The 20,729-nt window shown below is 40.2% G+C and overlaps 1 protein-coding gene across 3 annotated transcripts in view; it reads left to right on the top strand.

Moving 5' to 3' along the window:
• The first annotated feature begins 38 nt into the window (after positions 1 to 38).
• Positions 39 to 20,729, top strand: part of itsn2b (intersectin 2b) — a 33,582-nt gene continuing 12,891 nt past the window's right edge. The window contains exons 1-18 of one of the 3 annotated variants that reach the window (XM_026293015.2): positions 39 to 449; positions 8,272 to 8,336; positions 8,905 to 8,997; positions 9,317 to 9,380; positions 9,478 to 9,665; positions 9,868 to 10,122; positions 10,427 to 10,541; positions 10,711 to 10,847; positions 11,515 to 11,578; positions 12,244 to 12,381; positions 12,547 to 12,635; positions 14,530 to 14,792; positions 14,909 to 15,058; positions 15,192 to 15,332; positions 17,109 to 17,196; positions 17,519 to 17,658; positions 18,388 to 18,572; positions 18,716 to 19,452. In XM_026293015.2, coding sequence (XP_026148800.1) covers positions 8,330 to 8,336; positions 8,905 to 8,997; positions 9,317 to 9,380; positions 9,478 to 9,665; positions 9,868 to 10,122; positions 10,427 to 10,541; positions 10,711 to 10,847; positions 11,515 to 11,578; positions 12,244 to 12,381; positions 12,547 to 12,635; positions 14,530 to 14,792; positions 14,909 to 15,058; positions 15,192 to 15,332; positions 17,109 to 17,196; positions 17,519 to 17,658; positions 18,388 to 18,572; positions 18,716 to 19,452 — 2,854 coding nt within the window. In that variant the 5' untranslated portion in view covers positions 39 to 449; positions 8,272 to 8,329. Of the gene's footprint in view, positions 450 to 8,210; positions 8,337 to 8,904; positions 8,998 to 9,316; positions 9,381 to 9,477; positions 9,666 to 9,867; positions 10,123 to 10,426; positions 10,542 to 10,710; positions 10,848 to 11,514; positions 11,579 to 12,243; positions 12,382 to 12,546; positions 12,636 to 14,529; positions 14,793 to 14,908; positions 15,059 to 15,191; positions 15,333 to 17,108; positions 17,197 to 17,518; positions 17,659 to 18,387; positions 18,573 to 18,715; positions 19,453 to 20,729 lie in introns of all 3 variants that reach the window. The other 2 variants (XM_026293014.1, XM_026293013.2) reach the window with 2 other exon arrangements.

Raw genomic sequence — 20,729 nt, 5'->3', positions numbered from 1 at the left:
ATGCCAAAGGCAGGCGAGTTTAACAATCTGACTCTCCTTATGTCGGTATAACAGTTATGACATTACGCCATTCCGTAGATAACTATAGTCAATGTAGTGGCAAACAAAAAGTAGCTATGTTCCTCCATTCTTTCTGCCATCAACCGTTCGCCCTCGTCTGTTCAACTTTTATTCCTGCCTCTTCCTCCCACTCAGGATGCGGTCAGACGTGAACGGCAACACAGCCTGCGAGCACTCCCCGTCAGCCATGTTGTTGGTGTGACACACTAACTTGTCAGCAACAGGTTCCCTAAGTGTAACACCGCTGAACCTTTACATTTTACCACTACCTACGATTCTGTTTGGATACTAAACCTCTGCACAGTTTGCGGGAAACCTCCCAGAAGTTGTGGGTGATCACTTCAGGCCACTCGGGAGTTCGGATGTTTTTTGGGGCCGTGATGAGAGAGGTAACGTACAAAAAGCTGCGTACCTCTAAGTTTCATATTGTTATGGATAGCTTTTAGGTTTCTCATAAGGTTTTTATAATACTCACCATTGGACCTGCTAATGTTTGATTACTTTAACTCGAGAATAAACAAGAAAAAACAATATTTCAATTGAGGTGATTCTTATGGGATGCGAAAAACATTCAATGAGAAATTAGGCAGTTGTGATTTCATTAATCTAGATGATATAGTTTTTGTCGATACACAAATGTGGAGTTTATTTGGTACTGCTTTAAAGCAGATATGCTGGAAAGTCTTCTAAATTCCTCTCGCTTCAAACTTGTTGAGCAGGTTGCAGGCAGGTCTCTGGTGACAAGTGCTCAGGGAATGACTGTAATCAGCTTATCTTACAGACAGGTGGAGGTAACTTATAAGTTAAGGTTAAAAATAAACAAAGTCTATTGTCTTGAGTTCATTAGCAATGCTATGTATTTATTTTGAAATCTATGCCTATTGATTTGAATGTTTTCATGATAAATACTATTTTTGAGTGCTTCGATTTACTGAAGGTGGTGAGGTGGTGGTGAAAATATGCAAAAATATATTTTTGCACTTTTTGGTCTTATTTCATACATAAAACTGGACAAAAAATGCCATATCAAGTGTAGCTGCGCAAAATAAATGCATCATTAGCATGACTGTAATATTTTGTTAACTACTTTTCAAATTGCAAACAAATACTGCTGACACTGCTAAGCTGATTGAACTGTTGCACCCTACCATGATGCTTGGAATCTTTTAAAGTTCTTGTGACCATGGAGCAATCACATTAGAGTGCTTCTGTGGAAAATAAATATGAGGAAAAGTTACATAGACAATTGGTGTTGCAGTTAAGGTAGGCAGGGCAATAATTCAGTTTAAAGGGTTTGATGTGAGAGAAATTTTGACGAGACTACCACAGACGACCAGCAAAACATTACAGTGGTTTCATTAGTGTTAGTATGTTTATGATTGAATGCACATACTGTGATTCATTCATTCACAGTTATATATGAGGAGAGTTGTAGAACTGACAACCAACAAACATGAACATGTATTAATTGGTTAGGATTCTGTTACTGCCTTGTTGCAAAACAGGCTGCAAACACTACAGCCCAGTAACGACATGGTTAGAACCACTAGCTGTCCCTGCCTGTAGTTATGCAGAACTGTACCTTAATACACAGATTGAAGGTTTGCCAAGGCTGTAATTCACACAGCATCTCCATCACTGTGTCCTCACAACTTTCTGTCTATTGCTGTATTGGTGAACACTGAATGGAGGCTACTTTATTTTCCTCAACCTTATAATAGTTATAATTACTAGCCTTCATGCCAGAATCTATTAAGGGTGTTTCCCTTAACATTTGATCAGCCCTGTGTTGGTCTTTCATGTTTCATACTAGGCTGAAGCATCTTCAGGGCATAACACACACTGCCGTCAACTGCCGTCACCTGCAGGAGTGAAGGAGTCTTTCACTCCTTCACTCCACCAGAAAGACTCCTTCACTCCACCAAAGGCCAGAGTTGTAGTTTACATTATTATTGCAGTGCTAACATTATCAGTGCTACTTGAGATTGTTCACTATTGTTATATATGATTTAGAGCACCACTTAAAACATTACATCAGCAAAGCACACCTATGGGCAAGTCCAGTACTGGTTTGGCAGGGAAGTCATTCAGCTGCTATAAGGTTTAACTAGCTTTTTAGCTCTTCCTTTTTAAAATTATTTTCATACTGCTGACAATGCTGAAACACATGTATACCCACAGTTCAACAGGAGCAAGCTAGTTTGACACTATAAATTTTCAATTTATCACAGTACTTTCTTCAGTTCTTTCATATGCTAATAGATGTACAAATCAGGGCAGGTCAAACAAAATAAGGAGGGAGAGGCATGCCTCTTAAGAAAAAAAACACAGCAATGCAAACAGCATTAATGAAGCACTGCATTGTGGTTGCGCTGTGCTGAAATATCACTTTAATAAGACTGTGTTAGGAGTTGGCTCTATGGTGGGAAGGAATCACAGAATAAACTATTAAGGGAGCATGGGTAGTTTTAAACACACACACACACACAGGGGGAGAGAGAAAGTAGACAGAGTTGTGGATAGAATTGATGTCATTTGTGTGAGGTTGGCAAGCAAGGCAGAAAATCAGTCTTTTCTTAGAACATCATGTGTTGCTTGTATCTGAACAGAACAGTGATTAGGACAGACCAGGGCCACACAACTGGGAGAGGGTGAACTTAGGGGCAGATGGACAGAAATAAATATACAGTGAGGTTTGGAGAGACAGTGCAATGAAAACATGACATTCCAGGAAGCAGGAAGTGAATAAATTAAGAGTCAAAAAGGTTCATTGTAAAACATTGTTCATTGTAAAACATCAGTGACTTCTTTCTGTAGTCTCATCCAACTGTCTAGTTCTTTATTGAGCTGTTTATTTCATTTTGTCAATGGAAGAGTCTACATAACAGAAAGGTGCAGTATAAAAAGTGCTGACTAAAAAGAGCCCAAGAGACAGACACAGACAGATGCACTCAGAGTGAGATCGAGAAAGTAAGACTACACAGCGTCCAGAGCTGCTACTGAAGCAGTGAAGACCAGGGCAGCCTAGCTATTTATCCAACACTTGTTACTGATCTAGTGTTCTATAGCTATACCAACCAAGATACACTAATGTCCCATTCACTCAGCAGACACCGACACAGAACTGAAGCAGTTGAAGCCTGACTAAAAAAGCCAAGCCATAAATGACAACACATAGCACTCTCTGATGAAGTGTGTTTTTTTTTTTTTACTATACTCACATCAGTTAAAATAATATTTCAGCATTAAGGGGTCCGCATTCACCCTGAAAAAGGATTATGTTTTAGTCATTTTGTTGGATTTAATTAAAGATGACACTAAGTAACAGGGAGTGCATCACTCCCTTAATTTTAGTTTCAGTTGCCATTGTGAGTTACCTCATTGGCCCACCATTGTGGAAGCCATCATTAGCAGCATTACTTACACCTATGCTTCTCCTAGTACAGGGGTATTCAACTAAAATTTAAAGAGGTCCAGTTAGAGAAAATTTCTTGAAGCAAAGGTCCGGAAGATCATAATGTTTAACTAGTTAGTGTGATATGTATTTAAGTAGTCTAGTAGTTTTATCAACATCTGCATGTAATGAATACCTGACTGTCAAATCAAATGAATTCAGTACAATTCAAAAACTTTCTGACAATATTAATTGTCATGTAACATACAACTGAACATATATGTATGGCTGTAGATATGTATAATGTTCTCTCATTAACTAAGTTCTCTCTATTTCTCCGTCTCACTTTATAGCTTCTCTCCCTTTGTTTTCTACATGTATCGCTATCTTTCTTTTTCTTTGTATTGTCTTTTCATGTGTAACTTGCCTCTAGTGCCGTTTACACTGTAGAGTCGTAATGTTTACCGCCTGGGATGCACAGACTTGATTGGCTGAGTGGTATCACGTGGGATGGCTCAACTCGCATGCAATTGGTCTGTGCGTTTCAACTACCGTAAAGTCTAAAAAAGCTGCGTCGGTGGAAATAGAAGCGCCCCGTTAGGTTTTAAATCACAATCTTCTGTTTGGCTGTAGGGCCGGGTTAGTGACCTATGTCCTAGTACAATCACTTACACAGGACTTAATTTGTCTTATTAGACCCCCAGCTAAAGCAGGCTAAGGATTATAGTATTACTAGCTCTGATTGCCCCTGTGTGGTCAAATTGCAATGCTAAGTTCTGCAGGGACCTCATCTGCCTTGCCAGTGACCAGATAATAGGATTCTAAATATTTAGATGAGGCATGATGGACTGACTTTTCAGCATACAGGGTACACAGTTCAAGGGAACCATTATTCATTATGAAAATTATAAAATGACAAGGAAAGACTTGCCTATTCCTCCTTACTACTTGGCTGATCCAGCTAAATCTGCAGACAGAGCTAGCTGACCTTTCAACTTGCTGTTGAAATGTGGTGAAACAATGCAGTTTGTGTGGAAATAAGTAAATTGCTGTTATTGTTTCTGTCTTAGTGTTAATGCCTGTTAGTTAAGTAAACACCCTGAATGCATCCTCTCTGCATGCCAGTGTATAGTGCTTTTTCATAAACTAACAGGTTGGGACTGAATGAGTCATATGTTTGTTTATGTCTTCAGCCATAACAGCAGTAATGGGACTACTGCATATGTGTGAGTACCAGGATGGGCTTACACATATTTAGCATGGGTCCAGAGAGGTATTCCAGAAAGTGGGGTTAATAAAAACTGAGTTTTGCTTCTGTTCCAGAAACAGAGATCATTTAAACTCAGTTCCCACAGTAATGTACTGCTGACTAGCGGGTTCTCTTCAAGAAACTCTTGAGTTCCTGTCTTCTCCCTCCTGTTGAGTCTGTAGAAACTGTGAGACAGGCTGCTTAATTTTCTCATTCATACAGTTCAGATCGAAGCACTGATCGCAGCACATTTGTTTTCAAAACTTTGTGTTTGGAGAACCAGATAAAAATCATGATTAGACAGCTCTCTCCTTGCAGGTACAGCATGGATTGATCCTCAGTTCTGAATAAAATGTGTAGGCTGCACAGTCCTTTATTACACATTTACAAAATTAAATATTATGTTGCGGAGGATTGTAATGATTTGTTGGTGAAACGTGTTAAAACTGGAGTGTGTTTAGAATTAAAGCCATTGCATGTAAAATAAACCCAGAGAATAATGTTAATTTAATGTGTCAAAAATACTTATAATCAAATGAGGTTATAATAATGAGCTTCTACAGTAGACCTATGCCTTGCTAATTTCTACGATGTTCCCATATTTAATTTTGAGCTGCTGCCAGAAGCTTTTGGATGATGCATAATATGTTTTTCAAGCTTATTCATTGACTCGAGCAGTAGTTTTCTCCAACGTCAGTTCTCTCTCCTTTGCCAATGCAGCTGTGTTGCACAGATTCTAGCTGTCACACAGGTTTGAACACACACAGTAAAATTGCCAGTATTCAGCACCTGGTGTCCAACCTATACAGTTCGAATAGCTTATTCTAAAGTTATACAAATCACCTAGGCCACTTGATAGATATTTAAACCAAGACTGTAGTGCTATCAAAGCAGTGCTTCAGGCTTCACTCGCAGTCACTTTGTGTTTTTGATGCATCAATGGAATGGTGCAAAATTAAGTTTGTTTTTAAAGTAGATGGAGCCCAGCCGTCTGATCCCTACCACTGTTCTACTCTAAAGAATTTATTACCATGCAAATACTGAGTCTGCCATATTCATATAACAGCTCAAGACCTCTACTGAGACAGAGACCACTTGGGTGTGCTCATGTATTTAAATTGACATGGAGGGATTTGCATCAGGTTTGCAAAGCTGAGTCTGACTATGAGACAGGAAAGTCAGCCCTTCAGTTGGCTAGTAAAGTAAACAAAAGACCAACTACTCTCTTACTCTAGAAACACTAAACCTCAAAGCCAAAGTCTGCTGTGGTCTTTCATGTATTTGCTGTATTGTTACAACATCAAAGGGTGCCACCATTAGTGAATGGTTGAGACACTTGGTATAAGCATATATATATATATATATATATATATAAAATGGGTATTATACAAAGTGAAACTGAAACTTGAAAGCACACACCAGAGTTGTCAGGTCTCAGTTAAGATGAAGATGTTTTATTATGTGTAGTGTATAAAACATGTAAAATAATTTTATTACAACAATTTGATGGCCAAATGTGATTTATCCTTTCTGAAAATGTGTATTTATGTTTAGTGTACACCAGAAATACTAGCCTGCCAATTCAGGTTATATCTGCATCAAATATAAGCCTTTACATATATAACAGCGGCAGTGGCCATCATAGTGCAGAGAACAGGCCAAAATAAAGCATTAGCCTAGCTGTAAGTCCATAGATTAGGCTGCCTTAAATGGCAAATTGAGTCTTTGCCTTTCTTTTGTAAATAAATGCAGCTGTGTTGCTGTACTGCTACACTTTGAATGTTGTGAGATTTCACAGCATTTTTTCAAAAAGAACAACTTACACATAGTTGCCAATAATTGATAAGGCATATGTGTACAAACACAAATAAGAGCATGATTTAAAAAGAATAAACAAAGTGAAGAGGGGAAATGTGAGGCTGAAAGAGAGGGTGTGACCCCCCCAGGAGGAGTGAAGTAGGCACAGTGACGGATGGTAAGCACAACATTAGCTCTCCCTTGCTGTTCTTTGCCCATGCAATAGCATCGCTCACTTTGTTTTTCTTTGCCCTTTTCTTTCACTTTTGCAGTTCAAGCATCAGTTTAGCTTCCTAAAATCCCTTGTCACTCTGTAATTTTCTTATGCTCCTCTAAATCTAGCTTTGACACTAACATATTTTTGTGACATGCTTCCTGTCAATTGAGGTTGGACAAGGAAATGCTTGTGTTTGTGGGTTACTGTGCAGGAAGTGCTGAGTAGAAAGACTGGAATTTCTCTCTTCATCTTCCTCCACCAAATTCTCATCTTTTTCATCACTTGTGTCTGGCTAGCTGATTGAAGAGAACGGCCCTTGTGTGTGTGTGTTTGTTTCCAAGGCACAAGTGGTCAAAAGTTCACATAGTTCATTCCACAGCAAATAATACTTTAGACAGTTTTGTACCAGATGGGTTTAAAGAGAGGACAGAAGCCTTAAAATAAGCAGTCAAATCTAGCATATATTGACATAAGTTAATGCTCAGACAAGAAGTCTGTACATGGTACATTTAGTCAGTGAACACAGTCAGTCTGCTATATTTATGTTCTGACTTACCACAAACGTTCTAGCATCTTCCCCAAGCAATCAGGAAAAAAAAAACAAACACAATTACAATTTCTGCTTTTGTTTTGTGTGTCCATGACTTTTGAAGAATGGGTTGAAAACACGATGACTTTGAAAATAGTCAGGGAGGGGACATTAAATTACGTTGTAAAACACTGAGTTTTAGGCTATGTGGAGGCAGAGTCAGTCACCCATCACTTTGGTTCACATACAAATATAAAAACGGTTGGATGGATGAAATTTTGTTGATGCATTCATGGTTTCATGGTTTCAAGGTGATGAATTCTACTGGCCATGAAAATCACTTGACCTTTTCTCCAGGAGTTTTGATTCAAATTTATTGAAATTTGGTACTACAAGAATGAATTCTAATATTTTTATGATCCTCTCTTTTTCCATTTAGCATCATCAGAACAAAATTTTAACTTGTCCAATATATGAACAACATAGTCCATAACAGGGGCTTATATTCCTCTGGCTAGTGTCTTCTTATGAATGTTTGTTAGTCTAGGTCGTGTAGTATGCGTTGTATTGATCTCTGGCCACTAGGCGTGCAACGGATCGCAGTTGATCCGTGATCCATGCAAGTTCCTTGCTGTACTGTTCTTGTGATAAATGGAAAGCAAATTACATTTGTCTCCTCCCCTTTTTTGCTGATCCAAAAAATGGTCCGATCCAGGACTCAAAAACTGTAATGTGATCTGAACCGTGACTTTTGTGATCCGTTGCACCACTTCTGGCCACTTTAGAATCAGTGTGGATAGTACTGGAAAATATCCTAGAAGTTTCAGTGGTTTGGGACATGGCCAGCGTTCTCCTGACTGAGGAGAACAGGAGGAGCCCTGTTTGAATCTGCTGACTGATCAGAATCTCCCTGTCTCACTTTCTGTTTCTCTCTCACCTTCCTTGTTTCTCTCACTGCTCTCAGAGACCATCCTGTCTTAGCTGCAGTATTGGCTGATGACTGAAATGTGATTTGTGTTTGGCAGATGTTTGTGAGCAGCAGCTGAGGACACTACTGGGAGTTCCCCCTTGCCACCTGCAAATATGAACGGTAAGACCACTGCAGTTTGAGTGAGTGAGTGAGTGAGTGAGTGAGTGAGTGAGTGAGTGAGTGAGTGAGTGAGTGAGTGAGTGAGTGAGTGAGTGAGTGAGTGAGTGAGTGAGTGAGTGAGTGAGTGAGTGAGTGAGTGAGTGAGTGAAGAAAGATCAGTGTGGTTTCTTCTAAGGCCAATGTCTGTGCATCTGTCTGAATAAAGTGTTCAAAGACTACTTTTATTATGTGCATGTTGCTGCAGTTGTGATTTATAGAGCCAGATGCAAGACTAAAATTGTCCATTCACTTGGTCTCTTGATGTGACTGCGAGTAAACACTGATGTGTAGTCACCCTTGATTGGATAAATAGTTGTGATAATGCGACCTTGTTCTGCCCTCCTTGCTAAACAAGTGACAGCATCACTGACCACATTGAACTTCCTTAGCACTTTAACATCACTGTGTTCCAAATCCCTGACCATGACTGAGGCCTTCTCCCATATAATCTGTCTGTGTATGCCTGGTGTGTCTGTATGTACCATGTCTGATAATGGAAATGTATCCATACCTTTTCTCATTTGTCTAGGTGGTCTAAGTGTATGGGCAATCACTCCGGAGGAGAGGGATAAACATGATAAGAAGTTTGACACCCTCTCACCGACAATGGGTTATGTCTCAGGTAAATCCACACATGCACAGACATCCTGACTCAGACCCTAAATTTGCCATTCTGCCTGAATAATAAGTATTTTTACTTTTTCTACTTCAACTAGATTTTGATGCTGATAAGTACTTTTATTTTAGTAAAATTTTGAATGTAATACTTGCATCAATGATTTAAATATTTCTTCTATCACTGCCTACTAGCTTTAAATTAATGATTCATTATGATTAATCAGCAGGCCTTTTTTTATTTGTTTGTTTTTCTTGAATATTGAACCTTTTCTCTCACAGTTTCTTGTGTTTCTTATGTTTCTCTTTCCTTTCTGTCTCTGTAGGGGAGCAGGCAAAGAAGTTTTTCCTCCAATCAGGGCTGCCTGCCTCAGTTTTGGCTGAGATATGGTGAGAAATACACACACTCTCACATACTCAGATTTTTGAGTGGTGACATTAATAATCTAACCCTCCTTTCTTGCTATGTTTTCAATCTATCACTCAGGGCTCTGGCTGATATGAATAAAGATGGGAAGATGGACAGGTTGGAGTTTTCCATTGCTATGAAGCTCATAAAGCTAAAACTCCATGGCACACCACTTCCCTCAGCACTGCCAATGATTATGAAGCAGCCTCCAGTGCCTGCTCCCAACCTCAGTAACCCCACCTCAACCACGACTAACCCAGCCTATGGTACAGTGTTATATATATGCAGATGTTACTTATTCAGAAATTTAGTTGTCCTAAATTATTCAGCATGTAAAAATGTATCTTTGACCATAAATGCATATACAAAAACACTGCTTTATGGATTTTAAACTGTTTAATCATAAATTTCACACTCACAGTCATTGGCTACTATGTCATGTAATCTGTTTTTTTGTGTGTGTCCTAGGTATTGGTGCTCTGTCTAACATGCCCATGATGCCTGGGACAAATCTTGCCATGCTGACCCCTATCCCAGTGGCAACCCCTGGACTCTCACCTTTGACATCAATGACAGGCCTCAGCCCCTTGGTTCCTGGAGCAGCAGGCCTGAGACCACTAATAAACTCCACTCCCACCATGCCCCTGATACCCACCATGGGAAATGCCACACTACCAAATGGCACCATGGGAATGCTCCATCCTGTTTCATCTGGAGCTTTAGGTACTGGTACATTTCTATCTGTGTCCTCTCCTCCACTGTTCCTTTCCTCTTTTTTCCTCTGCCTTTGTGTATCAGTCACTGCTTTTAAAGAAAAGTCATTCATCTGTCTTGATTATCACATGATCGATGCTTATTTTCTGTTCTTGAGCATAAAAGGAAGCACCACACAAAACCCTGCACATAACCATAATTTTGTAATTATGGTTATATGTGAATAAAATATTCTAAGAATATTACACATTATACTGTATAAAGAAGTGTATGTCTGTATGGATGCATGTATGTGTGTGTTTTCTGTATTCAGGCCTGCCTCTGTCTGCGTCCACCTACTCCTCACCATCAGGACTCTCCTCTTCTCCTGCTGGTGCTCCAGCTGGTATAAACACAGCCCCATTGCTGCTGGACCTAGGATCTGGCAGGTAAGACACATATACAGACACACATTTATACATACATTTTAAAGCAAAAGTTTCTTTTGTTAGTCTGTGTGTTTCAGGCAGCTAGTGGATTGAGCTTTTTTTTTTTTGTTGTTTTTTTATTTATTTATTTATTTTTTGTTTGTTTGTTTCATTCTTGTCTGTGTTTCAGCTCCGCTTCATCATCCCCCTCTATGATGTCCCCCATGGTTGCTGGTCCCAGTGACTGGGCCGTACCACATGCCTCCAGACTTAAATATAGACAGCAGTTCAACAGCTTCGATAAACAGATGACTGGATACCTCACTGGTATGATGGCCCTGTGCAGTAGATCACACAAAACCAAACTATGTATGGAATGCAGGCATGGATGTTCATGCACAGCAGTCAGTAATGATTTCATAATGGTTGCAACCTTCTACGTGGAGGTTATGTGTGCACTAGCTGGGGGTGTGCTCAGACACAGGGACATAAAGTCACATTCAGCCAAGTATGTAACTGTCTTTTTCTTCTGTTACTGCAACCCTTGCTGGACCTGTTCTCATGAAATAGCCATGATGTAGTGAAAAAACTGTGATGCACAGATGCAAACAACACTCTTCAGCCAGACTTGCAGATTAGTTTCTTACTAATGTTACTAAGCTTTAGGTCCCATTTTTTGTAGATGATAGCAGCTGCACACACGTCATCTCTTCCATTCATATAAAGGAATTGAAAAGGTTTTGCTTTCTCATTTCAACACCAAACCTTTTGTCACTTTTATCGATCAGTTTTTCTGCTACCTGCAGTAATGGTATAGACTTGAGAGCTTTATTCGTTCACCTGGCACATTTTAAATTTTGTTTAATGAGGAACTGGGACATACCACAGCAGTTCTTCCGCAGCTTTGCTCTCTTTCTTCCTACACCAAACCACACATCTGTGCTATACAGCTGTTCTTTTCTGTTTTTTCTTACATTTTCATTTTTGCTGCCAGGTCACCAGGTGAGAGGTGCCATGGCAACAACAACACTGACTCAGACACAGCTGGCCTCCATCTGGTGAGAATATTTTTGTCTTAACATGTTACTACAGTGTTGTGTTCAAAAGTCAACAGTAGGTTATTGTTTGTATTTATAAATTAATCTCATGTAAATTACTTTTAAAAGAAAATAAAGTTGTCTATTATAATAAATTTATGTATTTAAATTATGCATATTCACACTTAAATGCAGCATGTGGCTTAGTGGTTAGCACTCTTGCCTGTTGATTCTAAATTGCCTATAGGAGTGACTGTGAGTGTGTGTGGTTATGTGTCTATATGTGGCCCCTGTGATGTACTGATGACCTGTCAAGGGTGTACCACTGTGGTTCGCCCAAAGAGAGCTGGGATAGGCTCCTGCAGATCCCCGTGGCCCTAAATAGGAATAAGCTTGTTTAGATAATGGATGGATGGTTGCATGTTCACATTTTATCGCGCTGTGATTTTTTTTTTTTTTTTTTTGTTTGTTTTTTTTGTAACTTCTGCAAAATGCATGTGTGTGCATGTGTCTCAGCCTCAGGTATATTGTTGAGTTTCCTGTTAATATTATTTAGTTTGCTGATCTTAGTAGAGTCTGTGTCATTCTATGTGTTGAAATGCAATATTGTCATTCAGTCATAATATTGTCAGTGTAAAATTGTATCAAAAGAAATTTTATACCTCCAATTTAAAACCTTTTTACAGGACTTTAGCAGATGTGGATAAGGATGGCAAGCTAAAAGCTGAGGAGTTTATTCTGGCAATGCATCTATTGGACATGGCAAAGAGCGGCCAACCACTACCGCTAACCCTGCCAACTGAGCTGGTGCCTCCCTCACAGCGGTATGTGGACATATAGGATTCACGTTAACAAAAAAAGGGTTTTGAAATAAGTTATTCAAATATGTAAGTACACGAAACATGAACCATATTGTGGTAAGTGTTTTTTTTTTAAATCATTGAAGGATGTGAATTTTGCATTCAAAGAACATGTTTTCAATGTTGAAGGGGTGCAGTGAATGGATCTGGCGCTTTTTACTATGATGCCCTGACGGATGAGTTGGACATAGAACCTCCACAGAAAGTCAAGACAAACAGTTAGTACTCATACTTCCACATTATCAAAGCAAATGTAGTCTTGTTTAATTGCTGGCACAATATACAGTGGGTACGGAAAGTATTCAGACCCCTTTAAATTTTTCACTCTTTGTGTCATTGCAGCCATTTGCCAAAATCAAAAAAGTTCATTTTATTTCTCATTAATGAACACTCAACACCCCATCTTGGCAGAAAAAAACAGAAATGTAGAAATGTCTGCAAATTTATTAAAAAAGAAAAACTGAAATATCACATGGTCATAAGCATTCAGACCCTTTGCAGTGACACTCATATTTAACTCACATGCTGTCCATTTCTTCTGATCCTCCTTGAGATGGTTCTGCTCCTTCATTGGAGTCCAGCTGTGTTTAATTAAAGTGATTGGACTTGATTAGGAAAGGCACACACCTGTCTATATAAGACCTTACAGCTCACAGTGCATGTCATAGCAAATGAGAATCATGAGGTCGAAGGAACTGCCCAAGGAGCTCAGAGACAGAATTGTGGCAAGGCACAGTTCTGGCCAAGGTTACAAAAGAATTTCTGTAGCACTCAAGGTTCCTAAGAGCACAGTGGCCTCCATAATCCTCAAATGGAAAAAGTTTGGGACGACCAGAACTCTTCCTAGGCCTGGCCATCCAGCCAAACTGAGCAATCATGGGAGAAGAGCCTTGGTGAGAGAGGTAAAGAAGAACTCAAAGATCACTGTGGCTGAGCTCCAGAGATGCAGTAGGGAGATGGGAGAAAGTTCCACAAAGTCAACTATCACTGCAGCCCTCCACCAGTCGGGGCTTTATGGCAGAGTGGCCCGATGGAAGCCCCTCCTCAGTGCCAGACACATGAAAGCCCACATAGAGTTTGCCAAAAAACACATGAAGGACTCCCAGACTATGAGAAATAAGATTCTCTGGTCTGATGAGACCAAGATTGAACTTTTTGGCGTTAATTCTAAGCGGTATGTGTGGAGAAAACCAGGCACTGCTCATCACCTGCCTAATACAATCCCTACAGTGAAACATGGTGGTGGGAGCATCATGTTGTGGGGGTGTTTTTCAGCTGCAGGGACAGGACGACTGGTTGCAATTGAAACAAAGATGAATGCGGCCAAGTACAGAGATATCCTGGAAGAAAACCTCTTCCAGAGTGCTCAGGACCTCAGACTGGGCCGAAGGTTCACCTTTCAACAGGACAATGACCCTAAGCACACAGCTAAAATAACAACGGAGTGGCTTCGGAACAACTCTGTGACGGTTCTTGACTGGTCCAGCCAGAGCCCTGACCTAAACCCAATTGAGCATCTCTGGAGAGACCTGAAAATGGCTGTCCACCAACGTTCACCATCCAACCTGACAGAACTGGAGAGGATCTGCAAGGAAGAATGGCAGAGGATCCCCAAATCCAGGTGTGAAAAACTTGTTGCATCATTCCCAAGAAGACTCATGGCTGTACTAGCTCAAAAGGGTGCTTCTACTCAATACTGAGCACAGGGTCTGAATACTTATGACCATGTCATATTTCAGTTTTTCTTTTTTAATAAATTTGCAAAAAATTCTACATTTCTGTTTTTTTCTGTCAAGATGGGGTGCTGAGTGTACATTGAGAAATAAAATGAACTTTTTTGATTTTGGCAAATGGCTGCAATGACACAAAGAGTGAAAAATTTAAAGGGGTCTGAATACTTTCCGTACCCACTGTAAACATACACTTATGCAGTATAGTGAGAACAATAAAAACAGCTATCAATTAGTTATGCTAATTCGGTCTTCCTTATTTAGCCATAATAAGAATAAGACATAATAAGAATAAATACTTTCAGGATTTGACAGCACAGAACTAGCCAAAATAAAATAGAACACTATCACTTATTAAAACCATTGTTTTGTACATATTCAGTGTCTTTCGAGGATAAATTCAAAGCCAACATGGAGCGGGGGAACGCAGAACTGGAGAAAAGACGACTGGCGTTGCAAGAGGCAGAGAGGAGGGAACAGGAGCGGCGTGCTCAGAAGGAGAGAGAGGAGCGAGAGAAGAGAGAAAGAGAGGCTCGGGAGGCTGAGGAGAGGAGGAGGGAAGAAGAGGAAAGGAGACTGGAACTACAGAGAGCGCTAGAGAGGCAGAAAGAAGAAGAGCGACAGAAAGAAATAGAGAGGAAAGAAGTGAGGAAGGACGTTAGAGTCCCTGAATAACTGTACATACTATGTTCAAGTATGATTTGTTTGTTTACACTGGCGCATATGTATTTACTTCAGTGTCCTGTGTGGGTTCATTTCAGGCTGCACAGCGTGAGCTTGAGCGTCAGAGGAAGGAGGAGTGGAAGACGAGGAGGCGGGGAGAGCTCCAGATTAAGAGAGAGCAGGAGCAGGATGATATCATCAGATTGAAAGCAAAGAAGAGGAGTCTGGAGATGGAGCTGGAGGCTGTGGTGAGTGATGAACAGACAATATAAATGGTTTATTTTAGTGTTACATATATGTCACTATGAGCACAGATTTGCTCTCTTTTTGTTAAGAGGTGTTTAACTGATCTCTCTGTGTTTTTGTGTCTGTCAACGTCAGGGTGACAAGCATCGTCAGATCTCAGACCGACTGCGTGACATTCAGAACAAGAAGAAGCTACAGAGGACAGAGCAGGATCTGATGAATCAAAGGAAAGAGACACACCAACAAGACATTCATACCTTGCATAAACAGCTGGAGGTATTTTATACACACATACATGTATCCCCTACACACATACACTTTACTATATATCAATATCCTCATTTTTAGTTTGTGTGTTTACCACGCTAAAATTGTGGTAAGTGACTGTGACAGTTATTAATGGTCATTCCAGTTTTTCTTCTTTGCCATTCACTGTACCTATAAAATGTATTCACCCCCATGGATACTACTTTCATTGACTTTATAAATCAGTCATGTTGAATATAATTTGGATTTTTTAACAAATAAAATTCCAAAAAAAACTTTTTAATATCAAAGTGAAAAGAGGTTTCTACAAAGTAATGTCAATTAAAAATATATGTTAATGTGAAATAAGTGATTGTATAAATATTCCTCTAAAATGACTGACGTAATTCAACATCACCAGCCAAGTGGTGCTAGTAGTCTCACAAATTATGAAATGGGGATCACCTGAGTGCAGTGAATGCATCTCAAGTGATTATAGTATAAAGACATCTGTGTCTGGAAGGTCCAGTCACTGGTTAATCAGTATTCCCAGCTATTGTTACACCATAAAGACAAAAGACCACTCTAAGCAACTCAGAGAAAAGGTTATTGAAAAGTATAAGTCAGGGGATGGATACAAAAAAAATTCCAAGGCACTGAACATTCCCCAGAGTTCAGTTAAATCCATCATCAAGAAATGGAAGGAATATGGTGCATGTCTAACTAAATGAGGCTGTCCTCATAAAATCTGTGATCGTGCAAGGAGGCTAGTGACAGAGGTCACCAAGACACCTATGACTACTCTGAAGGAGTTACACGCTTTAGCAGCTGAGATGGGAGAGAGACTGCATGCAGCTGTTGCCCAGGTACTTCACCAGTCAAAGCTTTATGGGAGAGTGGCAAAGAGAAAGCCATTCTTAAAGAAAATTGATATTAAATCTCGACTTGAGTTCGCCAAAAGGCATGTGGCCTTTGACTCCATGGTCAAATGGAAGAAAGTTCTTTGGTCTGGTGAGACCAAAATGGTGCTTTTTGGCCATTATACAAGACGCTATGTTTGGCGGGCACCAAACACTGCACATCACCACAAACACACCATTCCCACTGTGAAGCATGATATTGGCAGCATCATGCTGTGGGGATGCTTGTAAAGGTATAGGGTAAAATGAATGCGACAAAATATAGGAAAATCCTAAAATCCTGGAGGATAATCTTATTCAGTCTGCAACAGAACTGCAGCTTGGGAAAAGATTTATTTTCCAGCAAGACACTTCCCCGAAGCATACATCAAAAGCTACACATAAACTGTTTAACGAGAACATGTTGAAAGTTCTAAAGTGGCAGAGTCAAATAGAGAATTTGTGGCTAGACTTGAAAAGGGCTGTACACGCCCGATCCCTGCACAGCCTGACAGGGCTTAAGCAGTTTTGCTAAGAAGAATGGAGTCAAATTGTAAAATTGCCTGGTTGAGACCCCTCCACACAGACTGTGGTTGCTGTGGTTGCAGCCAATGGTGCATCTACGAAATACTGACGTGAAGGGGGTGAATACTTATGTCATCATATATTTACATATTTTTAATTAATTTACATTACTTTGTACAAGTCTGTTTTCACTTTTAGTTTTTTATGTAATTTTTTTTTCAAAGAAGCCAAAATATATTCACCATGATTAATTCATAAAATCAATAAAAGAGTAAAACATCCTAACGGGTGAATACTTTTTATAGGCACTGTATGTATCTGATTCTTGTATTTTCCAAGTATTTACTCTAGTGGTGCATTTCATGCATTTCCTCATTGTCAGGAGTTCCAGAGGAAGTTATCCCAGTTGACTCCGGAGCAGAAGAGACTTTCAGACAAACTTAAAAACATGACTCTGGATAACCTGCCTGGTTAGTATTTAATGGACAAATGAACACAGCTCAAGCAACAGCAGCATTGATGTAAGGATGGATGAAGAAATGGACAGATATTCAAAATAGAATATGGTATTATGTTATATAATGCAACAAACCAATGCAAACATAGAAACAAATGTGAAAGAAATGAAAACAAAATATCTCTATTACAAATGTATGCAGTGTGCAAAAAATATTTGAAATGTCTATAAAGATATTTAAACCTTCTAAACTTGCCTTTTGGTGTCAGGGCACTTTAATTTTTTCTCCAGTGGTAAAACTCTCACTTATTTCACTGTATTTCATCTATTTGTAGTGTCGACCATGTCTGGTCTAAGGATGGGGGTTACAGAGAAAAAAGGGACATGTATGAAACTGCGAGAGCAGCTGGATGCTCTGGAGAAGGAGACTGCAGCCAAACTGGCTGAGATGGACCAGTATAATAAAGACATGCAGGTAAAGAAATTCAAGTAGAACATTAATAGAATAATTAAACATGGCATCAGTTAAAACAACATTTCACATAGGAGTTTTGTCCAGGAATAACATGGAGAATTTATACCGGTCGGCAGATCTATCTTATAGCACTTATCCAATGGAATTCCAGCAGATTTTTGGAATATGCAATACCTGCTTTGTTTTACAAATATTACATATGTACTACTGCTGTTGGCTCCTGATGCTTTTTTCTTTTTTCATCTTCCAAACATTCCTTCCATCATAACCCACTTTCCTGTATTCTCATACTGATTTCATCCCTTTCATTCTTTTTTTTCCATCCCATTCGGTTTTCATTCTCTCTTGTCCCTCTTCCTCTCTCTTCCCTCTCATATCCTTTCTCCCTAACTTTACAGTATGTGACTGCTGAGGACTCTATGCTTAAGGCTTCCTTCTGTCTGCTGGTCTGCCTCCGTAACCTCTTCTATCTACTAAAGGTTTCTGCTCTAGGTCTTTTTGTTGTTCTCAGCTCTTTTGTGTTCTTTTTGTGTGCTTTTCTTTTCTTTGTTCATATTTCTCTATCCTTAATATCAAATTTCTATGCTGTTCTAATTTAATGGGTGTCTTATGTTTTAACTTTTGTCTTTTTTCTTTCTGCTATGTGTTTGTGCATGCTCAGCTCATTCTTTTAATTCATATACACAAATCTTTCACCCTTTTAGTAAAGCTGTGCTTTGTGTGTGTCAGGAACTGAGAGAGAGCCAGAGAAAGCAGCAGGCAGCATTAGAGAAGCTACGGAGCATCAGAGAAGACAAACAGCGTGAGCTAACTCGAATGAAGGAGCAAGAGGATGAGAGAAGGAGAAGGGAAGAGGAGAGGAAATGGCAAGAGGAGGAAAGGAGGCGAAGGGAGGAGGAGGAGGAGGCTCAGAGGTATTTTTCTTTCTTACAGGTTTAGTTTTAGGCCTTTGGTTCCTTTACTTGCTGAATTTCCGTGAAAGATATAAAGAAAGTGATTTTATCTTCATATACTAAATTTAATAATAATAATTTCAATGTATAATTACCACCCGCAGGCGTATTAAGATGGAAAAGGAGCGTCAGTGGCAGGAGAAGCTGAGAAAGGATGAAGAAGAGCGTCAGAAAAAGCTTCAGGAGGAGAGAGAGGCCAGACAGAGGGAGAAGGAAGAGAGAGAGAGACAGGCTCTCATCCAGGCTGCCAAGGAGCAGGCCGAACGAGAACTCAGGGCAAAGGAGGAGGCAGAGCGGAAGAGAAGAGAGGAGGAGGAGCGTGAGAGGCAAGCAGAGAGACAGAGGCAGGAGGAGGAGAGGAGAAAGCTGGAGGAGGAGAGAAGGCAGCTGGAGGAGGAGAGGAGGAAACTGGAGGAGGAGCGGAGGAGAGAGGAGAAGAAGCGCAAAGAAGAGGAAGAGCGCCGCAGGAAGGAGGAAAGAAGAGAGGAGGAGCGCAGAAGGGAGAGGGAGGAGGAGGAGAGGAGGAGACACAAGGCAGCAGAAGCTGCCTTCCGAGATGCAGAGGAGAGGAGAAAGCGAGAGGAGGAGGACAGAAGAAAGAGGGATGAAGAGCATAGAAGGCTTCTGCAGCAGCAGGATGAGGAGAAGAGGAAGCGTGAGGAGGAGAGAAAGAAGGACGAAGAGGAAAAGAAAAGACAGGAGGAGGAAGAGGAGAGAAGGAAAACAGAAGACGAGAGAAAGAGAAATGAGGAGTCAACTCGTCTGCAGCAGAGTGGAGGAGGGAAGCGGGATATTCAGGAGAAACTGACAGCGCTGCTCAAAGGGCTAGATGAGAGAAAGGGTAAGACATGCACTACCAGTAAAAATGTTTTCCACATCTTCTTATTCAGAGGTTTTTCTTTCTTATTGTTTTTAACATTGTATATTAACACTGAAATGACAACATATATGGAATTATGTAGTCAACAAAAACGTGTTAAATAACACAGAATATGTTTTATATTTTCGATTCAGCAAAGTAGCCACCTTTTGCTTTGATGACACCTTTGCTGACAGTTTGCATGTTGTCTCCGTGCTTGTGTGAGTTTTCTCCGGGTACTCGGGTTTCCTCCCACAGTCCAAAAACATGCATGTTAGGTTGATTCTAAATTGCCCAGGAGTGAGTGTGAGTGTGGGAGGTTGTTTGTCTTTGTGTGGCCCTGTGATGGACTGGTGACCTGTCCAGGGTGTACCCCTGCCTTTCACCCATAGAGAGCTGAGATAAGCTCCAGCAGATCCCCGTGACCCTAAATAGGAATAAGGGTATAGATAATGATGGTTGGTTGGATGTATGGATTGTAGAGGCCATCTAATGCAGCACTCCATCACTCTCCTTGGACAAATAGCTCTTACATAATCTATATGTGTGTTTGGGGTCATTGTTCTTTTGGAAATCTAAGGATTGTCCCTCAAAGTCCGAACCAGATGGGATGGCATGTTGCTGCAGAATGCTCTGGTAGCCATGCTGGTTAAGTGTGCTCTCAGTTTTGGCCAGGTCAATAGTGTCACCATCAAAGCATCCCTACACCATCACACCTCCCTCTCCATGCTTTCCAATGGGAATCACACATTCAGGAACCGTCTATCCACCCTCTCCATGTCTAACAAAGAGGCAGCAGTTAAAACCAAAAATCTTTCATCAGACAGTTTCCACTGATCTATTGTGCATTGTGTTTCTTGGCCCAAACAAGTCTCTTCTGCTTGTTGCTCTTCTGAAATAATGGTTTCGTTGCTGCAATTGGACCATATGACTGCCACTTGAACTCCAAGAAGCATTTATGTGGGCTGTAATCTGCGGTTTTTGAGGCTGGTAATTCTAATAAACCTATGCTCTCCAGCAGAGGTAGTCTTTCTTGCCTGTGATGGTCCTGATGGGAGCCAGTTTCACCATAGTATTTGATAGTTTTGGTGACTGCACTTCAGGATGCATTTCACTGCAGATGCAGTTCTCTGGATTTTTCAGATTGACCAACATTTCTTTCTTACAGTAATAATGGATAACCTTTTAATAATCTTTTGAATGCCATGAGTGTACTAAGCTGTCATAAAATCTAAAAAATATTCTGGCTTTAACACTTT

The sequence above is a fragment of the Mastacembelus armatus genome, chromosome 3 (genome assembly GCF_900324485.2).
Source record: "Mastacembelus armatus chromosome 3, fMasArm1.2, whole genome shotgun sequence".
Classification (NCBI taxonomy): Eukaryota; Metazoa; Chordata; class Actinopteri; order Synbranchiformes; family Mastacembelidae; genus Mastacembelus; species Mastacembelus armatus.
Note: the sequence above shows the minus strand (reverse complement) of the source record. Positions and strands in the feature narration are given on the sequence as shown.